The 22,689-nt window shown below is 55.8% G+C and overlaps 1 protein-coding gene across 2 annotated transcripts; it reads right to left on the reverse strand.

The window, feature by feature from the left end:
• Positions 1-55: 55 nt before the first annotated feature.
• On the reverse strand, positions 56-11,586 carry LAMB2 (laminin subunit beta 2). Of its 2 annotated transcripts, XM_003982216.4 has the most exons (33): positions 11,470-11,586; positions 11,297-11,382; positions 11,007-11,179; positions 10,785-10,920; positions 10,630-10,703; positions 10,075-10,263; positions 9,919-9,982; positions 9,482-9,684; positions 9,273-9,393; positions 8,753-8,941; positions 8,362-8,541; positions 8,130-8,242; positions 7,798-7,877; positions 7,581-7,713; positions 7,247-7,405; positions 7,042-7,169; positions 5,232-5,364; positions 4,854-5,046; positions 4,631-4,774; positions 4,175-4,406; positions 3,928-4,091; positions 3,628-3,852; positions 3,332-3,549; positions 3,124-3,220; positions 2,664-3,036; positions 2,391-2,575; positions 2,072-2,313; positions 1,644-1,992; positions 1,107-1,314; positions 888-1,029; positions 628-804; positions 377-536; positions 56-297 (listed from the first exon to the last, which is right to left on the reverse strand). In XM_003982216.4, the coding sequence occupies exons 2-33, from the start codon at positions 11,379-11,381 to the stop codon at positions 161-163; spliced, it is 5,406 nt and encodes a 1,801-aa protein (XP_003982265.1). In that variant the 5' UTR covers position 11,382; positions 11,470-11,586; the 3' UTR covers positions 56-160. The 2 variants fall into 2 exon arrangements, with proteins under 2 accessions (XP_003982265.1, XP_019676934.1); XM_019821375.2 differs by lacking the exons at positions 10,075-10,263; positions 10,630-10,703; positions 11,007-11,179; positions 11,297-11,382; positions 11,470-11,586 and having other exon boundaries at positions 10,785-10,917.
• Between the last annotated feature and the right edge of the window lie 11,103 nt (positions 11,587-22,689).

Raw genomic sequence — 22,689 nt, forward strand, 5'->3', positions numbered from 1 at the left:
CTGAGGTTCCGCCCAGAGACCCCGCCCTCCCCAAATCAGAGTCCAGACTACACAGTGGGTAATCACAGCGGTTTATTGGGGGCCTGGTCGGGCTGGGAACTGTTTCAGGCAGATGCAGTAACGGGCGGGGTTGGGGACTGGAGTAGGCGTCGCGCAGGGGTCACTGGCAGGTGTTGTAGATCTGAACCTGCAAGTTGATGGCTTGAAGCACGCTACGCATCCTGGCCTCCAGCCCATCCAGCTGGGCTGCTTTGCCTTCCAGTGCCCGCTCGTTCTCTTCATAGGTGCCCTCCAGCTCTAGGAGGGGAAGGTCTCAGCTGAAGGGTCCTACTCCCACAGTCCCACACCTCTGGCGCCCACCCACCCCAATCATCACCTTGTAGCCGTTGCAGCTTGTCCTGAGCAGCCTGCAACAAGCCTCGAGCTTCATCCCGAAGTTGCTCTGCCCGTGCCTGTGCAGCCAACACACCCTGGGCCTTGCGCTCAGCCAAGGCCTTCACTGTTTGGTACTGGTCGCCTAGTGGGCCCTGCAGCAGCTGGGGATATAGAAGGCAAAGTCAGCTGGGTGTCTCAGTGGAGGCCCAGACTCTACTTCAACCCCCACCAGCTGGCTCTGCCTCAACCCACCTGCTCAGCCTCTCGGGCACGACCCTGGGCACTGCCCGCTGTTTCTTCCGCACTAGAGGCTGCCAGGCTATTCCCTGCTCGTTTCAATTTCAGAGCCTCCAGAAGACCATCCAATTGCTGAGCCCGCTCGCCTGCAGAGCTCAGTGCCTGCTCTGCACCTGCCATCTTCTCCTGAACCTGTCATGGGTGGACCCAGGGTTAAACAGGTCTATGGTGCATGCCCATAATCTTGCCCCACTGATGTCCCAGAGAAACCACACCTGATGCAGTGTCCGCTCAGTGTCCTGTGTGTCAACTACCGCCCCTTGGATGGCACCCTGAGCAGCTCCCTGTGCCCTCTGGGCTTCCTCCAGTGCTGCTTGTACTGTTTCTGCCTTCTGTTTCTCACCCTCAGCCCGGCTCCTGAAGAAGAGAGGGAATCAGAGCCTGCAAGTATCAGGACCAGGTGTCAAGGATTGGGGCCAGGGTCACAGTCAGACCTTGCCCGCCGTGCATCTTGCAATAGCTGTTCTGCCCGACGTACATCTCCCACGGTGCGTGCCAGGATTGTGTCCACATCCGCCAGGCTCTGGACCCTCTCTGCAATTGCGCCTGCCAGGTGCTGGATTTGCTCAGGTGATGCTGGGATGGAGAGCTCTAGCACTCGTGTGGCCACCATCTCAATGCTATCAGGATCAGCCCCCTCCTCTATGGGGACACAGGCAAGGGCTTAGGGACACAGATTCTCCAGTATTGGCATCGAACACAATTTTGGGGTATGGACTCAGGGACCCCACACAGAATATGGGTTTGCTACTAGGCATAGTGATTAACTACAAGGACAGGAACTGTAAGTGGGCACAGACTTGGGGTCGTGGACTTGGGGACCACATATAGGCAAGGGTTGAGGGGCTAGACATGGGGTCATAAGCACAGGTCCAGTGCAGGCTCTGACCCAAGTATGGACCCAGGGACACAAGTATGAACATAGACACAGGTGACACAACCACATGGCCTGGGCCACACGGGAGGCTCACGGCTGAGGAAGTCCTTCACACTCTGGATAAGTTCCCGAAGTTCTTGGTTGGCCTTCTCCACCTGTCCCCTGGAAGCATTAGCCTTGTCCAGGGCTGCCTGGGCCCGCTGCTGTGCCTCTCCTGCCTGCCGACGGGTCTCAGCCACCTGGCTGAGGATGCCGCCACCTTCTGCCAGTGCCCGCTGCAGCTCTGCCTGCGTGTGCCGGGCCCGACCCAGTGCCAGGTCCGCCATGGCTACTGCCCCATTGCAGCTGAGGCCCCCACAGCGGGGTTGCCCATCCTCGTCCAGGCAGCCAGCACCCCCGCAAGGGCTTGTTGCACAGGGTGCATCCCCTGGGGGCCCACACACCTGCCAGGCACAGAACAAGTCAGGGACCTGTAGAAGGAACAGCCACACCCACATGTCCCACCCCACACTTGTGCCTCACCAGTTCATTGATGCCTGTCAGGCTCAGGGACTGGGTACGGGCTGAGAGCTCGCCTAGTGCCTGCTGGTTGGCCATGTGCTTGCGGTTGAAGTCCTCCTTCTTGGCACCTATTAGCACCTCTGTCCTGTGCCGGGTATCTGCTGAGTTGCTCACAGGACTGGGCACTGTCAGGGCTGATGTGTTGGCACGACGTTCCGCCTCTGCAGACAGACTGTGGGCATGGCGGATGCTGTCATAGGCACCTATATTGGGCAAAGGCTGGCAGTCAGCTAAAGATCACTCAACCCTGGTCCACCTGCCTAGTTGGCCAACAACCCACCCAGGAAGTTTGAATGCTTGAGCAGGTCCAAATGCTGGTCCAGCTGCCGCAGTGTGAGATTAAGTGCAAGCCCATCTCGCTCCAGACTGCTCAGTGCATGGTTGGCATTGAAGTTCTCATCCTGCACATCAGTCAGTTCTGCCTCCAGCTGGGTCAGGTGCTCAGTGGCCTCCCCAATTTCACGCCTGTGCCAGTAGGTAGTGGTGTTTAGAGAAGCTTCAGGCCACTGGGCCTCTGCCCCATCCCACCACATATCCTCAGGCCCATCCGCACCGTAGCTCCTCTGTGGCCTCCACAAGTTGCGCAGTGGAGGCAGCTGAGGTGTTGCGGGTACCCACAATCCCCTGCACAGTCCCCAGCTTCTCCTGCATGTGCCAGAAGCGGCTCTCAAAGGCACCCAGCACACCCGTCTGCTGCAGCTCCTGTGCCCGCTGCTCCAGGCGCCGCGTACGGGCAGCCAAGTCCTGTACCACACGGTCCCAGTCCCCGAAGCATGTGTGGCATGGGTGGCAAGCAGGAAAGACCCCTGAGAAGCCACGGGCACACTGGTCACAGCGCACGCCAGACACGCCTGGGCGGCAGCTACAGTGGCCCGTGGAGCGGTGACACTGAGGTGTGTCTATTCCACGAGGGTCACAATCACAGGCTGCAGAAAAGGGCAGACCATAAAGTTAGGGTGGCAGTGGGACATCCTGAGAAGTCCCCCATCTACCCTAGCCCTGCCAGCTCTCACCGCGGCACTGCAAACCAGGGTCTCCCCAGTGGAGCTCCTGGCACTCAGAACAGGTTCGCCCACCAAAGCCAGCACGGCAGTGGCACTGCCCTGTGAACTAGAGTGGGAACAGGGCAGAGGTCAGAGCCTCAATCAGAGGCTAAGCCCTTGAGAGTTAAGACAGACAGCTGGCACCATCCACCCAGGGATCCACAGGAGAATCCCATACCTCATTGCAGGTAGGGCCTCTGGCTCGGCTTGGGTGGCAGGCACAGGGCTGACATCCATGGCCACTGGTAAGGTTCCAGAAGTTGGGGGCACAGCGGTCACAGCTAGGGCCCTGGACATTGGGGAGGCATGGGCACTGCCCACTGCTTGGGTCACAGTGGCACCGGTCAGTGGACGGGCACTGCTGGGGATCTGTGCCCAGCAAGTTGCAGGTGCAGCCTGTGCCAGTCAAACACATTAATCAAGGAGAGCCTGAGCAGCAGAGCCCTGCCCTAGCCATCCCAATCCCACACTCACGGTGACAGCTCTGTCGGGTGGCCTGTCCATGGAAGCCAGGCTTGCAGTGGGCACAGTGTGGCCCCTCCGTGTGGTATAAGCAGCGCAGGCATTGCCCCGTGCGGGGGTCACAGGCATCAGGGTCCGTGGGGTCAATGTTCCCACTGCACTCACAGGGCTGGCACTGGCCACCTGGCCTTGATGGGTCCCCAAAGTGCCCAGGGGCACAAGCTTCGCACCGCAGCCCTGCCCACGGTTGGGAAAGGCATGAGTGTTCAGTTCAGCTGCCCCACCCTGATCCCATGCCTGCACCTTACTTACCTGTGTAGCCTGCCTTACAGTGGCACATGATCTGCTGGGAGTACCCATCCCGATGGCAAGAAGTAGCAAAGTGCCGCCGGCTCCCAGGGCCTTCAGGGCAGGGACAGGGCCGGCACTGGCCCCCATGTGGTAGCCGTGGGTCCCCGTGGAAGCCAGCAATGCACCTTCAGGGAGGGGCAGGAAGAGATATGTGATCCCTGAGCAGCATTCCCACCCACCAACCCACTCCCAGCTGCTCCAGGCTCACCTTTCACAGTGCTCACCCCCTGTGTGATCACGGCAGCCCAGGCAAGTGCCTGTGTGGGTGTCGCATTCATCTGCATGCCCATTGCAGACACATGGCTGGCAGTTAGGGAATCCCCACTGGCCACGCTGGCAGCGATCGCAGCGAAGCCCAAAGGCACCAGCTCGGCAGGGGCATTGCCCACTGGTCCCTTCACATAGGCCACTGAGTGCCCCCTCGGGGCTGCACTGGCAGGCTGGGGGCAAGGCAGAGGCTGAGCCAGGGAGGGGATTTGAGGGAATCTAGGTGGGGTCAGGGTGGGAAAGTCAGGGAATGGAAGAGAACTTCCAGTGTCCTGGTGCTGAGAGCATGGGGTCCAATGCAGAGTTAGAGGAAGGAAGAAGCAGAGTCGGAGGGAGGAGGGAGAATAGTAGTGGGGAGGAGAGAGAAGGAAAGGAGGAAAGAAAGGCAGGCAAGTACCTTGACAACCTGTGGGGCCAAAGCCGTAGAAACCAGGGGCACAGCGATCACAGCGGCGCCCAACCACTGCAGGTTTACACAGGCACTGACCGCCATGGGGATTACACTCAGAACTCAGTGAGCCCTGGGGGTCACACTGACAGGCTGTGGGGCAGGTGGATAGGGCCAAGTCAGGCTGGGGCCCCACACCTCTGCCCCACCGACCCACATCACAGACACTTACGCAAGGCACCATTGTAGAGTAGGGCAGACAGGCTGATGAGGAGGGGGACACAGGCCTCAGAGGGAAGGGTCTTACTGGGCACCAGACCCTCCTCGTGACAACGGTAGTGTTCAAAGGTGGCACGGCGCTCCAGGGCAGCAGCATCACCCCCACTAAACATCTCCAGCACGAGGACACGGGGAAGCAGCACCAACTGAAAAGATGAGCAAGGAAGAATGAGGTCCAGACCCAAGACCATATTGACACTGCCAGAGCACTTAGCACCACCATGGACCTGCCTCTTCTGTCATAGGCCCCGCCTATCCAGCCACCACCACTACAGGTCCCATCCCATAGACCTTGCTTTCCTAGTCAGTGTGGGGAGAGAGGGCTATTCACCGAGTCAATGAGCAGGCTGGGTCTAGAGTAGGGGGCCTCAGGCTGGGCACTTCCCCCTGTCCGCACCAGCTTCAGATGCAGCTTATAGGAGATGCCAGGCTCAAGGCAGACAGGTCTTGGAAATACCATATACCTGGGGGGAGACAAGGACAGGTATGGGGTTCACCCAGAGTCCCTGTACCCACCGTCCTAGGCCTCCTCACCCCGCACACAGCAACCCAACCATCGGCCAAGAAAGATGCTAGGGCTGGTATACAGATTTCCACAAGCATGCCTCACTGGACTCCTATACCTGTGCAGACCAATCTCTGAAAATGCTCCCTACAGTCTTGCAACCCCATGGCATTTCCCTGGCACAAATACTTGCCAATTTTTCTTCAATGGCCTCCTCACATTTCCTCCAACCTTGACCTCCAACCTCTGCTCCTCTTCACCAAGACTATGTCATTCCCTCCAACCTGGCTCTGCCTTTCCTAGGTCATTCCCATCAGCCTACAAACATCTTTTATTCCCCCTTGAAAACATCTTCTCTTAATCCCTGAGTCTCCCGTAGCTGTTGGTTTATCTTTGCTCTCCTCCCCAATAAATTGAACTGTGGTCACTGCCTCTACTCCAGCCTCGCACTCCAATGGAGTTTTTATGCCAACGTGCCATCAAGATGGCCTGTATCAAGCTCACCATAAACCTCCATGTAGCCAAACCCAGCAGCCTCTTCTCTGTTCCCGTCTGCTCCAGCATTCAGCAGCATGCGATGAGAGCAGTGCACCCTCCTTCCTGAGACACTCTTCTCTCCACTTCTGGAACCCTGTCCACACTCCTGATTTCCCCCCACTGCCAACTCTTCCTTCTCTACTGGCCTCTAACACCCAGAGCTTTCTTCTGGTCCTCCTTCCTTTCTCTGGTGATTTCATCTAGACCTATCTCTTTAGTGACAAGTCCCAAACTTATATTTCCAACTTGAGGCCTCTCAGTAATTGCAGACATAGAAATCCAACCATCCACTGGCCTTCTCTCACATGTCTAAGCAACTCAGAACAGCTCCTCCCTATGTCTCTATCTCAGTAAAGAGCCCAACACCCACCCAGATGAACAAACTCAAAACTCTAGACTCATCTTTCCACTTTCCCTTTCCTACACTTCTAACCCATCATCTCTGCCACTAGAACCCTCTGGAACCTTCATCATCTCACCACATCAACCGCTAAACCTCTGTCCAAACCACTGTCACTCAGCTAACTCAATAGTCTCCAGCAGATCTTCCAGCTTCCCCTTTGGTCCCTTTCAGTCTGTTCTCCACTCAGAAAGTAGAGGGATCTTTGTTAAACACAAGTCGCAGTTAGTAAAAATGTCTATAATGGGTATGACCCCTTTTATGCTGCTCTCTCTACTTCTGTGTATGTTTGAATATTTACATAATAAAAGCATCAAAAAAGAAGGTGACAAAACAGATACATGAAACAAATATTACCCAGAATGTAATAAAACAATAATCAGACCAGGCACATCCCTGCTCAGAATGCTCTGATGCCATCCCTTCCCACTGTGGGCATTCCTTATAGTGACACTAAATGAGTTCCCATTAATTCTTGCCACAGACCTCTGGAATTTAGACCCCTAAGAGAGCAGGCCTATTCTACTTCCTTCCTCTGACCTCTGCCATGCCTAACAGCACCTGGCAAACAGCTCTCAGGAGGAGGCACTTGAAGCAAGGGACAGATGAATGAGCAGCGTGCGCTTCCAAGTGCCCTTCAGAGAATTAGGGCTGGCCTGCACCCCTCCACTGTTATAGATGCTACATTAGTGCCCTCACCTAGTTTCTGGTTGCAGAGTCCCTGGAATGTGGTCATCCTTGGGCAGCATGTGCCCACACGGGCCATGGGCAGACACAGGCCCTGGGCGCTGCACAGCCACTTCCATCTCTGCCCATTGCTCAGGGACCTGGTGGAACGGGATGATGAAGGAAATGCTACCACACCTGGAGGTTCAGCTCTGGGTCAGGTTTCACAGAGTCTGACCTGGGGCTCCAAGCGCAGCAGCAGATCATAATCCATGGCTCTTGGCACAGATGTCACCAGGAACTCCAGTGCCTGACCTTCCTGCAGTCTAACAAAGCCCCGGCCTGTCCAGGATACAGTCCCACCAGGGGTCACCAGGCGCTCCACCACATCCAGCACCTGTGAGGGATGCAGCTCAGGGTGGGTGCCTAGGTAAGGTACTATTTCTTCTACCACAACCTGTCCCCAAACCCCAGCTCTTCAGCTGAGGCCCTGTCCAAGGCTGGACACCCTCCCCAGGCAAAGTACCACCCATAACTCTGCACAAGCCCTGCCCTCCAACATTGCTCCCTACCTGTCCTCGGGTGTCCTCAGCCTCCCAAGTTAGGTGGTCAAGGAAAGGCCGGAAGTAGCCAGGCTGCACCTGCTCACAGCGTCGCCCCACCATGTGCTGGCGACAGCGGCACTGACCTGTGGCCTCATTGCACCTGGGAAGCCCATGTTTACTCAAGAAGGATCCCTTACCCTGCCCAGGATCTCCCCCCTCCCCGGACCCCTTATACGGCACTCACTGGGGATCCAAGGCACCACCCACGTCGCAATCACATGGACGGCAGCCAAGCAGGTCGTGGCTCAGGCCCCAATGGCCAGGCTAGGGGAGAGGAAGTTGCTGGGGGCCAGAAACAGACCCCCCCACCACCACCCATCAGGGAATCCAATGACAGCTCTCAGCCTCTACCACCCCTTGGAGAAAACATGGTCCCTAGACCATGGCTCCCACCCTTGGCCTCCCAGCTAGGAATAGACCCTAAGCTCTCCCCAGTGGAGTATAGACACCACCCCCTCACCCTGTGCTCTGAGAATAAGTGCAGGACCCCAGAACCCCAGCCCCCTGCAGTCGCACCAAGCAGCGGTTGCAGCCACGTCCAGTCACTAGACGCTTGCAGAAACAGGTTCCACTGTTGGGGTCACAAGAGGTGATCCCAGGCACTGTGCCCCGTGCATCACACTGACATCCTGTGAGGAAGGAGACCCATCAGCACTCTGGGGAACATGGTAGTGCTGGTGTTCATTGGGTAAAAAGTAAGAAGTCAAGGGTTAAGGTTAGCACAGGAGGTAGGGCAGGAAGCACATACGCCGACAGCCTGCAGGGTCGCTGGCACTGAGCCCAAAGAAGCCATCACGGCATTGCTGGCAGCGAGAGCCCACCACATGTTCTTTGCAGCGACACTGGCCCGAGACCAGCCCCAGAGCAGGATCATCATGGGGATCACAGCGACCACCATCTTGAGAACCCATGGGGTCACAATCACAGGCTGAGGGCAAAAAGAGGTGCAGGGTCACCCTATTCCAACTAGCCCAGCACCACTTATCTCCCAAGCCTCTTTACCCTGGATTCCCAGCCTGGTCTCACCCCACGCCCCCTCCCACCCACCCCCAAACCCCTGCAACCTGGACAGCAGTCTGGCTTCCCAGTTCCTACCCCAGACTCAGCCTTCCCTCTCCCATGCCCAATCCCAGCCTCACAGCGGCACACAGCAGGGTCCCGCAGGTCCTTGGTTGGGTCACGGTAGAAGAAGGGTCGGCAGAGCTCACAGTGGCGCCCAGCTGTGTTGTGCTGACATCCATCACACACACCTCCACTTACGTTGCCAGATGCCAGATATATGGCCATGTCGAAGTGGCAGCTGTGGGCATGCCCATGGCACTCACACTCTTGGGGGAGGGGAAGGCAGGACAAAGGTCACTTGAGGGCCGATGTCCTGAAGATAAGGGGTGTAAGGGTCCCAGTGACACAGCAGGTCCTTGCCACAGGCCAGAATTTGTGGCTGTGGGCTCAGGTACTTTAAGGTCTCAGCATTATACTGACCCCCTGCCCAGAGCAGATTGTGAAGGAGAGTTAAGGGAATCCCTAAGGGCATGAAGGCCTGCATACTCTTTGGATACAGTCTGGGTGTTAGGGGCTTGACCAACCAGCTCTAGGTTTTACTCATGGCACAGCCAGACAACAGAGTTCTGGGGCTATGTGGGCCAGGATCTCACTCACTCCTGCAGGCATGACTGTGGCCATCTTCAGCCGGACGCCAGGGCAGGTCATGATAGAAATCTTGACACCGCTCACAGTTGAGGCCACGAGTGTTATGTTTGCAGATGCAGGCCCCATGAACCTAGAAGGTGGGCAAGCAGGTGGTCAGCACTGTCCAGCCATGCCCACCCCTGCCCCCAGCCCTATTCCAACCAGTTAAAGCCCCTCACCATGCCCTCAGCATGCACTGGTGCTCCTGGGGCGGGTGCACACTGTGAGGCGTGTCCGTAACAGAAGCAGTTGCCACGCACAACCAGCTCGTAGAGGGCATAATAGTATTTCTCACGGATCTCCCGTCGTGGGTCAAGCAGGTTGTCCCCCAGTGTATGCAGCCGTGTCAGGTTCACCCGTAGGTTAGTGATCTTCAGCAGGTCTAAGTTGAGTGAAAGAATTGGGAGCCAGCTGGCCAGGCAGGCTCTTGTTACTCCATGCCCACTCAGGGGCTGCAGCTGCTAAGGTCACCTTGGGAGACCTCCTGTCTATTACTATGTGAGCTAAACTGGACTTGGCACCTGCCCTAAGAAGCACCCAAAATAGCTACTGAGGCCCCAAATAGTCACCGGCCGGACGCTGGGACTGTGCCAGGCTCAAAGGGAAGAACACTCACTCTGGATCCGTGGGCTGTAGGGGTCTGGGATAGGGATGGCAGGATCCAGCACACGATAGATGACCTGGAGGAACATGGGGTCATTAGAGGCACTGGACCCTGCCTCAGGCCCATCATCTCCCCTCTTCCTGCCCCAAGTCAGATCCCACCCCTCACCTCGCCTTCAGTGGATGGCTCAATCTCTGAGTAGCGGGACTCACAGACTACGTCATCCCAGTGCCGTGGGGGGGCCAGTGGGACTCCTGGAAAGTCAGCCCCACAGTCATAGGAAAAATATCGGTACACATGCCAGGTGCGTCCAAAGTCTGCTGAGCGCTCCACCAGCATGGCAGCAGGACGAAATGTCTGGGTAGGGGGCATGGCTGATCAGTGGGCCTCAGGCCCAGGCCTATCAAGAGCCCTGCCCAGCTGGGGCTTGCCCTCAAGCAGTTCATGGACAGGTGGGGGGTGACTGCTGGAAGCCAAGCAATAGTCAGGGAGGGTAGCCCCTTCTAATGGGGAGGCTCAGGGGTCATGGGGCCCAGGGAGGCAGCGCGTGCAAAGGCCTGGAGGCAGAAGGCAACAGAAGGTGTGGGCCATGAAGGAGCCTCCCATGCAGCCAGAGTACAGCATGTGATCTCAGGGAGGCTGGGCTAAGTTGCTGGGAATCTGTTCAGGGGTAATGGGGAGCCAAGCAGGGTGATTCAAGCAGGCTCCCAGACATGCGGGCACCTTGAAGGTCATAATGAGGTGTGTGAAATGAAACTCAGCCTCCAAGTCCAGCTGGATGGTGACCACGGGGACACCTGAGGCAGGAGTCGGAAGTCAGGGACTTGAGACTACTGGTGGGCAACCCCACTCACCCCATGCCCTACCCACGGCCTCACCATTCTCTGACTGCCACCAGGCTGTCCGGCGCTGTGGTGCAAAGCTGGTAACTACATTCTGGATGCGATGACTGTTTGGGTTGTCTCTAGCAGAGAAGGGGCGCCGGGAATCACACAGGAAGCACTTCTTCTCATCCTGGGTTGGGTCAGAGTCAAGGTCAGGGTCAGTGCTTCAGCCAGTGCCAGCATCCCCTCCCCTGGCCTAGCCACCCCCAGCCTCACCTGAAGGTGACTAACGATGCAGTAGGGCTGGGGGCCATGCAAGCCACAGGTGGATGAGGCAGTCAGTCTGTCAGCACGGCCCACTAGCAGGTCACCTGTGGCGGGGTAGCAGCTTCCCCTCGAACAGCCTGGCACATCTGGGGCCAGGGCCTGGGCCAGGGCGGTGGCCAGCGCTGGGAACAGTGGGTCAGCCAGTTCTGCTGCGCTCCCACCCCGCAGCCCCAGGGCTAGCTCCCCCCGGACCCACCATCTCATCCCACAAACCCCAGGCCTTCACTAGGCCCTCTCACCACTCAGCAGCAGGCCCAGTCGAAGCTCCCAGGGCCCAGGCAGTCCCCGCAGGTCCCTCCCTGATACCCATGAGGCCCGCTCCATCCTGAAGAAGAGGGGAATCCAGATGAGGGGGGATGAGAGGTCTGTAGCCCAGGCCCACCCTACCCCTCCCTTGGGGTCCCGTGCAGACCCTGCCCTCGTTAGTCCCTGGCAGATTCCCCACTCAATCCTCCCTCCGGCAGTCCCTCCACTAGCACAGTCCTGCGACTTTGAGCAAAGTTGAGAAGTACGGCAAGAAAGAAAGCGTGGAACGGATCTTGGGCAGGAGTGCAACACTGTGCAGAATTTCCTCTCCCACCTCTCCAGTAATGATCCTCATTCTAGAAACCAGACATAGTCCAGCTCACCTGCAAATCTTTATTGTGCTCCCTTGGTCTGGTTCAGACCAAGGGGCAGGGGGTTTGGTTTTAGGCCGCCACAGTTAGGGAGCGCACCAAGTAGGGGGCATGGCATGAGCAAAGAAAAGGAGTCTGATCTTCTGAGACTTCAAAAGGCCCACAAAACCCAGCCTTTCTCCCCAGCATTGTGAGTGCTGTGGAAGTCACCATCAACTAGGCTGTTCAGTTCCAGGGTTCCAGCATCAGCAGGTAAGTGAGAGAGCACACACGGAGGCATCAAGCTCCCCTCTTTAGGGATGTGGGAAGCTTTAGGCTGGCCTGGCCAGAGCCACAGGACAAGATGGAGGTAGGACGAGAGATGGAGAAAAGCCATCCCCTTGCCCAAGTCACTGTTCCAGGAGGCTCCACCTCCCTTAGTCACTACTGCAAGTATGCACAAGAAGTGGTGTCTCAGTTTCCCGGTGTGAAAATGGGTGCTGGGCCGCTGACAACAGAGGCAGGGAGTGAATCCAGATCTTATGGCTATTCATCCGTTCCGCACTTTCTGGCCTGCCAGGAGGCCAGAGCCCGGGCTTGGAATGCAAGCTGCCGGCGAGTGCCCCACCCAGGCCCCTGGGACCACAAGCGGACCGTGGACTCCGCAGGTCTATAAGGCCAGGCCCCTGTGGCTCTGAGCTGCCACAACTGTGCCCACTCTGTCTGGGGCCAAGTGGAGGGTACCCAGAGCTGTGGAACTGGGGGAAAAGCTGCAGGTTCTTCACAGGCATCACCAGGCTTCTCAAGGAGAGTCTGAGCAGGGGGGCAGTCAATCTGATGGACTTACAGGGTCTCAGGAGGTTACTCCAGTTTTCTGAAGTAGTGGTCTCCAGTTACCCTGAGGGTCATGTAATCAACCTGAGGGGCTAGGGGTATTAGAGGTGACTCAATTTTAGATCACTCAGAAAAGGACCTATCAGTGTCAAAGGCACTTGATGGCCTCTGTGAGTTTTACGTGATCTCTGGTTTCTCAAGGACAGATCACTGGAGGATATCATGGAGTCACATGGGGGTTACTCGAGGTCAGTAGGCACTCAGTGGGGTCCCTGGTCCCTCAAGGTCAGGAGATTCTTGGGTCAAACTGGGATCATTCAGGTAGTCTGAGTTACTAGCTGGGATCATTCAGGAGTCTGTCTTACTAGCTCCATACACCACAGTCAGCAGATGGCACATGTGTTTGCCCATAGCCACATGTGTTCAAGCAGCTTTGCTGCACTCTGTTCCAGGGCCCCAAGGATGACACCTGCTTGCTCAGTATCTGCTCATTCTGCACGAGGTGGTGCTCCAACCTTGAGGATCAGGTCATCTGAACCAGGTTCTGACCTTTGGCCTAATCTCTGACCCTGGTCCTCAATTCTGTCATGACCTTAACTCTGACCCCAGCCCTAAGTGAGCTCTAACCCTAATCAACATTTGAGCCCTGTTGTGAACTTTGACCCCAGCCCTGATCCCTACAAGAATCTGGACCTGACCTGGACCCAGCCCTGACCCTCCTACACCATCCCTGTTCTGACTCTGACCTGTTCATCTGACCCTGATCCCACTCCATACCCCACTCCACCATGGACCAGCCATGCACCTTTTAGCCAACTCTAGCTGTTAGGCACCCACTTCAGCAGCTCTTGGGCTCAGCTTGTGCCTGCTGTACCCACTCTCCTGCATCTTGCCCTGTGGCCACCAGGCTATGTGTGCCCTTCTGCAACTCTACCACGCCTAACTGGGCCATCTGCAACTCCTAGAGCAGGACTTGAACCGAAAACCCACCCCACCTAGATCCTACTATTTCAGACAGATTGCTGCCCAAGGTTCCCGGGGGCAGAAGGGGGCTGAGACTCTGCCTTAGCCCAGTATAGCCCAGTCCCAGCCTAAATCCCACCTCTGACACCTCAATGCCCAGTGTACCCATATCACCTTGCCCAGGCCCCCAGCCATGCCCATGGCATGTACTGCTTGCTCTTCTGCCCTCTCAGCCTGCTGCTGACAAGGCCAAGTAGGTCTTGAAAGCCACAGCTGCACTGGACAGAGGCCCCAGGACTGGGGTCACATCCACTGCCACTGCCAGTATCATCCAGGCCAGGTGCCCTGCCACCTGGGGCAAAGGTCAAAGATCACAGGGAGGTCACAGCAGGGTAGCAACTAAGTAGGGTGCGCACATGGTCTGTGTATTTAGTAATGCCAGGGTATCATAGTGGTTCAAGCATCTCAGGGGGAGAATGGAGAAAACAGCAGACACTGAACAAGAGGTGTGAAGGAGCTGGGGGTAATGAGGCCTCCAGGCCTCGGAGTGTCTGTTTTGCTGACTGCAGTCCTGGTTCTGCAGCCCTTGTATGACTTCCCACCTCAGCCAGCTGAACATCCAGTGCTTGGTCCTGGGCCCTAGCTGTCCCCCACCCCAACCCCTGAAGGGGACAGATGATCAGTTGGACATCCCTGTCCTCCCCATCCTCTGACCTCTGCCTCCAGTCTCCTGGCCCTTCACCAGGTCTGCTGTGCCTGATGGAGGACACCTTCAGCTCTGGGCAGTTCCTGGCCTATGGTGTCTGGTGCAGGGAGGGCACTCTGGATCTGACTCAGCAAGAGGGCAATGCTCACTGTCCCACCTTAGGGGAGGGGCACTGCCAGCCCATGCCATGCACCAGCTGCACACTCACAGCATCTGCACCTTCATATGTAGGAACTGGAGTAGGAATCTTGGATATGAACTCGATTCCTGACCCAACAAACCCTGACTCTAACCTCTCACTGACCCTGCCTCTGACATGACTACATGTGCTGGGGGCTAATAAGAGCGAAGTATTAAATTTTCAGGAATTTTGTGAATTAGCTGATAAGTGGTAGGTAGACTAAAATCATGGTGGCTTTGCTCACACCATGCAAATTGATAAACACTACAAATCAGTTCCCTCTGACCTCCAACCAGCTGTTAAACATTTAGGAGCATACTAGTGCTCCCATCTGACCCCTGGTTAGCCCTTATGAACATTTCTCATTCTGGAAGGAGTATCACAGCAGTGTTCTAGATGCCCACCTGCCCCTCCCCTCAGCTGTGAACAGACACACAACAAGCAGACATGTACCCAAGAGGAAACACTGGAGGATCTGCACAGTTGCTTGTAGAGGGGCTATGGTGGCCACACCCCAGGACCCCCTTACACGATGTCTCCCAGGCCTGGATTCCTGTGGAGCTTGCTGTGGCCTGAATTTGCTGCAGCTCGTAGGGGTGAGTCAGATGTGGAATGTATCTCCTGCACCCCTATGACTCCCCGCTTGGCTCCCATGCATGGCCCCAATGGCTCTGTACTAGTTGGTTAATGCTGCCCTAGGATTGTGGCAGCTATATCAAGGCTATCGGAAGAGTTATGGGAAGCAACCAGAGCCCACTGGGTAGTGGCAGGGTCCCAGGGCAAGAGGCAACACCACAGGGTATCAGGAACATAGGCCAGTCCAGGTCCCCAACCCCTGCATTCCTGTAAACAAGCTAGGTGATCCAGTGAGAATTGTATGTCCCAGATATCCCCTATTGCCCTACACCCAGGTTTTGGCTAGAAGAAAGTCCTCGCCTTGGCGAAACCCCCTATAGGGATCCATCTCTCCACCCACCACTTCAACTTTGACTAGGAGTCTCAGAAGCTATGGACACAACATCTGGATCCTGTCAACCAGCTTCATCAGTTTCAGCTCCCACATAGTTGCTCCTGTCCCTGGCTGGCCCATCCCCCACAGCAGCTGCTCTGTCCACCACTGGTCTCTTGGGCCTGTCCTAGGATGCTGTCTCATTCTCCAAATGTGGTCACAACCTGGGCTCCAAGCAGGGCCTCTTGGGAAAGCAGGCAGCTGAGGAGGCTTGGGCCTCAGCATCTGCAGGGGATGGCAGGGATGGATAGAGGGGTGGCTCAGGACTCCACTAGTTGAGGCAGGGTCAATTAGCCTTCTGGGTTTCCCCAGGTACATAAGCAAAAGCACCTGGCCCCTTCCTTCTGCCCTAGCCTAGCCCCTACCCTCACCTGCTGCCCATTCACCTGCTCACTAGGCCTCATCTTGGGCTCCTGTTGCCCTCTTGGGCCAGGCAAGCCCTTGACACAGTTTAGCTCCCAGGATAATTCTTCCAGATGTTCACACTGCCTCGTAACTCATGGCTCTCTTTCTGCCACAACCTGTCCTGTGGCCCACAGTGTCTGAGCCAAAGCAGTCACTTTCTTCCTGCAGGAAGATGTACTCTCCTTTATGATTCCTCACTCAGGAAAACCCACCTGACTCCCAGACCCAGGACGCAAGACAGGCCAACCTGAGACCCCCTGAATCCCCAACCCTGAGAAGCTAGCTGGAGACCTCCCCCTTACTGACCCAAGACCCCTGGCCTGAATCCAGCTATCCACTCTGTTAGTTGCTCCAGAGTCCCCACAATGGGTGAAGAAGATTCCAGGAGAGTCTGTGCCTGGTGGAGTACTGCCTCCAGGGCCTGTAGGTGTCCACCCTAGCCCTGGGCACCCCAGCCAGGCATCCCCTTGTGTAGGGGGGCCACCTCTTGGGCCACAGTTTCTAGCTGCAGCTGGAGCAGAGCTAGACGTTGGTCCCAGGAGGTGAAACAGGTAGGGCCTGGATACAAGACACAAACTCACAGGGCCAGACCACCCCAAGACCTGGACCCCCAGGACTTAGGTTCCCATTAACCGAAGATCCCAGGGATCCCATCCCTACTAAGGCTCTAGTGTCCTATGACCCCAACCTATTTCTCAGACTCCTCACCTGGGGCAATTGGCTACTGTAATAGGTTTGCCATCAGGATGGTGGGCACACGGAGGGTCATGCTGTCTACAAAGTTGGGGCCAGAGCCAACTAGGAGAGGCCCCCAAGACTGTACAGTGGGGAGGAGCAGGCTAGGGGGCTCTCTGGGGACAAGTTGAGTGTCAGTGTCCTCTAACATTCTGGCTCTCTCCTCTCCCACACTGCCCTGAAAATATGGGCTCTAAGACACCAAACCTCTGACCATGCTGATGCTCCCACCTCGACTTCCTCACCTTCCTAACCCAGCCCAGCCTCTTGTTTAAACCAGTCGTCTCCACACACTCCCTCCCTCCCCTGAAAACCAAGTCTAAGCTTTGGTTTTCTCTTGCCCCTGCTCCTCCTGGACACTCATAGGCAACAAGGGGTCAGCTGGCTGGAAGCCCTGGCCAAGTTCAGCTTCAGCAGTGGTTTGGTCAAGGGCAACACAGAAGTGCCCAGATGGGAATTCATGGCAGCCATTGAGGTGGGGGTGGCACAGGCAGAGGCCCTCCCCAGCAGAACACCTGAACTAACGTGGGGGCAGGGAAGGAGAGTCAACTCCTGACTCTTATCACTTGATCCCAACTCCCAGGCCCTACCTTGTACCCATTGCTGTAGGCATAGTCACAAGGCCTGTAGCCCAAAGAGTCACCGCTCAGACTCCAGAACTCGGACTGTAAGAGAGAGCAAGTAGGTGGAGAAAGGACAGGAAGATCTGGGGCCTAGGAGGTCATATGCTGGGACTGCCTGTTGCAAGAGGAAGGGGAGTGAGCACAGGGCTTCAATGCTCCTCTGGCTGTAGCTGAGAGGGGGTGAGGAGACCTCAGTATACTCCTGCACAGCTTCATAAGAGGTAAGATGAGGATACTGCAGAGGCTAAAGTAAAAGTTAAAGGATTTATGTTCAAGGAGAGGCAAGAAGTGGATGGAATTCTTTCTTGGACTGAGTCTTCCTCCAAATATGTTTGTTGCGAAACATCTTTAAACCCAGTGCACAATATGTTGTAACTTGCTTCATTGCTTTTCCTTTTATGTTTCCAAAGCTCCCACCTGAGGGCATATGCTGGTTCAGCTAGCTGAGGTGGTGTTGACCTTAGTAACCAGATCAAGGAGTAGAACCAACCCATGTGCAAGGCTCAGTCTAGAGTCACACTGATTATACAGCCTTATACTTGTCAGCTGCTAGAAGCCTAGTGCCCAAAATCACGGTCAAATCAGAAGGTGGGGCAAGGCTTACCAGATAAAGTCTGCAGTCCCATCCAGAGACAAAGCGTTTGTAGTGACAGGCACTGCTGGAGGTATCACAGGCATGAGTGCCAGGGACCTGGCCTCAGGGTTAGTGTCTATGGGCTAGGGCACAGGGCTCGCAGGGTGCTATTGGGATTCCTGCAGGGATAGGTGCATGCATGTGTCATTAGAGCAGTGACTGGGGGCAGAGCAAGGACATGAGGGTTGGGTCTACTCTCAGGATAACTCACACTGACAACCTTCTGCCTGAGTGGGGCTTAAGCCACAGTGACCAGGCCGGCAGAGGTCACAGCACTGGCCCGACATGAACTCTACAGTGACACTGCCCAGAGAGGAGACTGCGGGTCTTTCTGTGTGGGCATCACACAACCCCCTTCCAAAGTAGCCATAGAGTCACAGTCACAGGCTGAATCATGGGTCAGAAGTGAGGACAGAGTTAGGTCAGAGGTCACCATGGAGCTGAAGGATCAGGGTCAGAGGTGGGATTGGGGATTGGAAGGCTCACGTTTGCAAGAGTGAAGAGAATGGGGTTCCTCCTGGGGATCTCAGTGGAAGGGCTGGCAGAGTTCACAGTGGCACCCAGCTGTGTTGTGCTGACATGTATCACACACACCTCCAGTCACATTGCCAGATGCCAGATACAGGGCTATGTCAAAATGACAACTGTGGGCATGCCCATTACACTTGCATTCTGGGGCAGAACAAGGAAGATGGATATGGAGCGGGCTGACTTAGGCAATTATGGCCAGGCACAGAGGACACGGCACGTATCCTGCCAGGTGTGGGGGTGCCCAGGCTCTGCTGCATGCCATAGGTGGTACTAACATAGGTCCTACCAATGCTCACAGTGGGTACCAACTGTGTGGTGATGGCAGATGCAAAGGCCACGCACCTGGCAGGGAGGAGAGCAAGATGAGTCTGCCCCAGTCCCCCAGCTTGCCCACCCCAGCAGCCACAGGATGCCTCTTTCATGGCGCTCACCATGCCTTTCATGTTGGCTGGGGCCTTAGCTGTGGGCCTGCACTCAGAGGCATGGCCATGGCATAGGCAGCTGCCTCTGGCCACAAGCTCCTAAAGGACATAGTAGAAGGGGTGTCTCTTTAGGCTCCTCCAGCAGCCTATCACCCAGCGTGTGCAATTTGGAGTTCACATGGAGATTTGTCACATGAAAGAGTTCTGGAGACACAGACTGGGGACCTCAGGTGCACTGATCATTATCCCTCTATGGCTGGGATGGAATAGGGGTAGGGTTTCTTCTCTCTCTGCATCATTGCAGCCACCTCTCCCAGCATTCATGCTGTGGGACTCCCCCATACCTGCTCCTCTAGGCATACCATCTTAGGATGACCACAGCCTAATGGTGATAATTCTACCTCTGCACTGCTCCAACCATGACATCACTCCTGAGGTGAGACCTGCACAATCCCACCTCTTCCTGGATACCCCATCCTGGCATTACTAGTTGAAAACTGCTTCCCCATTGCAGTTAACCATCCCATTCCCCAGTCTATCATCAAAACTAGAAATCAGTTTACCATCCAGCCAAACCATATATGGTATTAGTTTGCTTATTTATCAAGTTTTTCTCATTTTCATGTCAGATCCAAGACACTTTATCTGCTCCCCACTGAACACTGCTCAGAAGACAGATGTCTGGCACACAGTGGAGCTCAATGGGCACTTGTTCAATGTACACATGGGACAGATGGGTCCATGGCTCCTTTCTGCTCCACAGCTTAAGTCAGTTACTGAACCAAGCTTCCTCTTATACCTCCCTTTGCTGAGTGTCTCTCTCCTGATCAGAAGAGCAAGCAAGACCTGCTTGGGAACCTAGCATGGGGGCTCAGGGCAAGTAGTTGGTAATAATCAGTTAAGGTGGGTGGAGAGTAGAGAAAAAGCCAGGTTGGGGTATGTCATGCTTTAGTACTCACCTGGCCTGACTCTGGGTTGCCCTGCTGGGTTATGGTTATGTGTCTTGTCTTTCAAGACTTGTTTTACAAGAAAGAGGTCACAACCCAGAGACACCCTGGTGCCACCTAGAGGCAGCTGCAGAGACGCCAGACACCAAGTAAGGCCAGGGTGATGAATCAGGATGAGGACTCATCAGGGTGATGAGTCAGGGGGACCAGGATAGGGGCTGTGATGGAGGCTCATAAAAGGGACAGTTATAAGGTACAGCGACAGGTGCAGAAATGGGGTACATTGTTGATAGCTGGCATAGAAAGTAGTGATGGGAACCACAAAGGGGTCCCACAAAGAATTTGTGATGGGGCAGAGATAGAAACTGCCAGTCCCTATACACTGGGCATAGGTATGGGGAACAATGATGGGACAGGAAAGGGGGGCCATATTAGGTCCATAATAGAGGACCATGATGGGATAGAGCCAGGGAATAATGCTGGGGGACGGAGCTGGCTTGCCTCCCACCATACCTCACTGGTGTACACACCCAAGCAGGACCTCACCTCCCTGCATTATCTGGCTGTCCTGACATGCAAGAAACACAGGATTGGCTGTGGAGAGGATTACCCTGAATCCTGGGATTGTTTGGGTTCTCCATTAAAATGGCTGGGTCCAGAACTTTGAAAATAACCTGGAAGAAGCAAACCTGAGCTTCTGGCTTCACCCCAGGGCCCAACCTCCCTTCCTCTAGGTTGACCTTGCCCTCAGCAGAAGGCTCAATGTTGGAGTAATGCTGGTCACAAACCAGCCCTGTTTCTGTGGCCAGGGGTGGGAGGGATCCCAGGAAAGAGGCCTGAGCAGCTGTAGGCAAAGTATCAGCATACATGCCGAGTGGCCATGGTCCGCTGAATGCTCCAGAAGCAGAGTTGCCAGGCAGAATGTCTGAGGACAAGAGGGGGTCCTTGGGTCACCAGAGGGAAGCATCACTGGTGGCTGTGAGGTCAGGAGGCACAGAGCAAGCCTTTAGGCTGGGGCATGATGAACGTCATGATGAGGTGGGTAATGTAGAAGGCACTCTCTAGGTCCAGCTGGATGGTGACGTTCTCAACACCTGTAACCACAAGGGCCAATCAGAGTGGCTGAGCCCTGACCCTAGACCTGCACACATGGGCACACGGGTACCATCACCTCTCTCTGCCGGCCATCAGGTCTTGTTTCTTCCACGACCACTCCAAATCACATTCTCAGTGCCATGGCCTCCCTGATCCCAAATGTCACAAAAGAAGGAATTCTCAGATTCCTGCAAGAGGTACGTGGTTGGCCCCCAAGCCCCAAATTTCACAGCACAGGCCTCCCCCTCCCAGCAATGATCTGAACCCCCACAAAGCCAAACCTGCCCAGGAAAACCCAGAGATACCATCTCCAGAGCCCTCACCCTCCTCCCCACCTGGAGGTGACTGACAATGCAGTAGGGCTCAGAGACCACAGGAGGACAAAGTTCTGGCCATGGCCAACAATCAAATTGCCAGTAGGTGGGTAGCAGCTGCCACTTAAGCATTCAGGTAGGGGAAGTGTGTCTGACACCTCCTCAATTGTTCTGGAAGCCTGGACTGGGAAGGACAGCATCTGAACAGAGATCCTAAGGGTTCCCCCACCTCATTCTGCCCCATAAGAGGCCTGGAGATTTTTTCTCCTGCTCTGGATGGCTCTCAGGGAAAGCCAACCTCTCACCCGCTGGTGGCAGAAGCAGAACTGAAAGGAGCTGCAGACTGGAGAGGAGGCCTAGCCAGGCTGGGGGTCCTGGGCCATGGGAGCTGAAATCAGACCTGAGAGAGAGGATGAACAGCGGGCTGCCCTTGAGGAGCTGGGTGTGGCCCCATACTCACATGGTAGATAAAAGCAGGATTGCCAGAGACAAGGAGCATGCAGGGCTGTGAAGCCATGGTGAGGCTGGGAGCAAAGGGGGTCCCCAGAGCCTGGGAGCCAATGGAGGTCACACCCTATTAATTGCAGCCACCAGATGCAGAATAAAGGTGGGGAGGGCGTACCAAGAAGCAAACAGAACTTCTCTACAGGTCTGCCATCCAATATGGCTGGCACTAGTGGGGCCAGGATTCAGACTAACCCATAGAGACAGAAAAGATCCAATTCTCATTCAAATGAGGCTCCCACCTCTATCCCTGAAAGGCTGTAGGTCTCTAGGAGCCTCTGGGGAATGTGTCCCTGTCCCTGCCAGCCCCAGGCACTGCCTTTGGGCTGGGCAATCAGGAAAGGAGTGGCAAATGGGCAGAGACCTAGTTTTGCTTGGCGCCCAGCCCCCTCTCCAAAGCATGAAGAGCGGAAATGTCTGAAATACACAGGCCCCTGTTGGGAGGCATAAGGCTGGACCTGGAAACAGAATGCTTGGGACCCAGGCAGAAAGCACTGCTGATGGGGTGAAGCAGTGTGGAAACTCTCCTGGTTCAGTTAAAAGAGTACCCAACTCATCCAAGGTGAAAATTCTGCAGTCAGTGGACAGACTCTGTGGCTCTACGACCCAGAGCCCTGGCCTCTGACTCAACTCCCAACCCCTTGCTATCAACTGGGGAAGATAAGGCTGGAACAAGGAGAGGCAGAAATACTATAGCTAATTTAGGCCTGGCCCTGCCCTAGACAAGCTCAGGCAAAGCCCCAAAGTTTCAGCCAGAGCAGGGTAGGAGACAATGGCCCCTGGGGAGTAGTACCACAAAACCCCCTTTCCCTGGCCTAAAAACCTGCTGGCTGCAAAGTTCCCCACAGAGCCACCTACTGTCCTCCTGCAGGGGGCCTACCTGGTCAGTGCAGACCTGAGGGAGGCATAGAGTGGCTCTGCCCCTGCCCTCAGGGGCAGCTTCTCACACATCTACAAAGGCCAGCACCTCTAGAGAAGCCTGGGAGCTACTCTTTTCACTCACACCCAGGACTTGTCCGGGGCTACCAGGACCCACTTTGGCAGCCCTGTTCCTGGGGCCACTCCTCCTATATGCTCAAGCTGGCCTACCAGCAGCTATAAACACAAAAAAGACCATGAAGGGTGGGCAGGGA

The sequence above is a fragment of the Felis catus genome, chromosome A2 (genome assembly GCF_018350175.1).
Source record: "Felis catus isolate Fca126 chromosome A2, F.catus_Fca126_mat1.0, whole genome shotgun sequence".
Taxonomy (NCBI): domain Eukaryota; kingdom Metazoa; phylum Chordata; class Mammalia; order Carnivora; family Felidae; genus Felis; species Felis catus.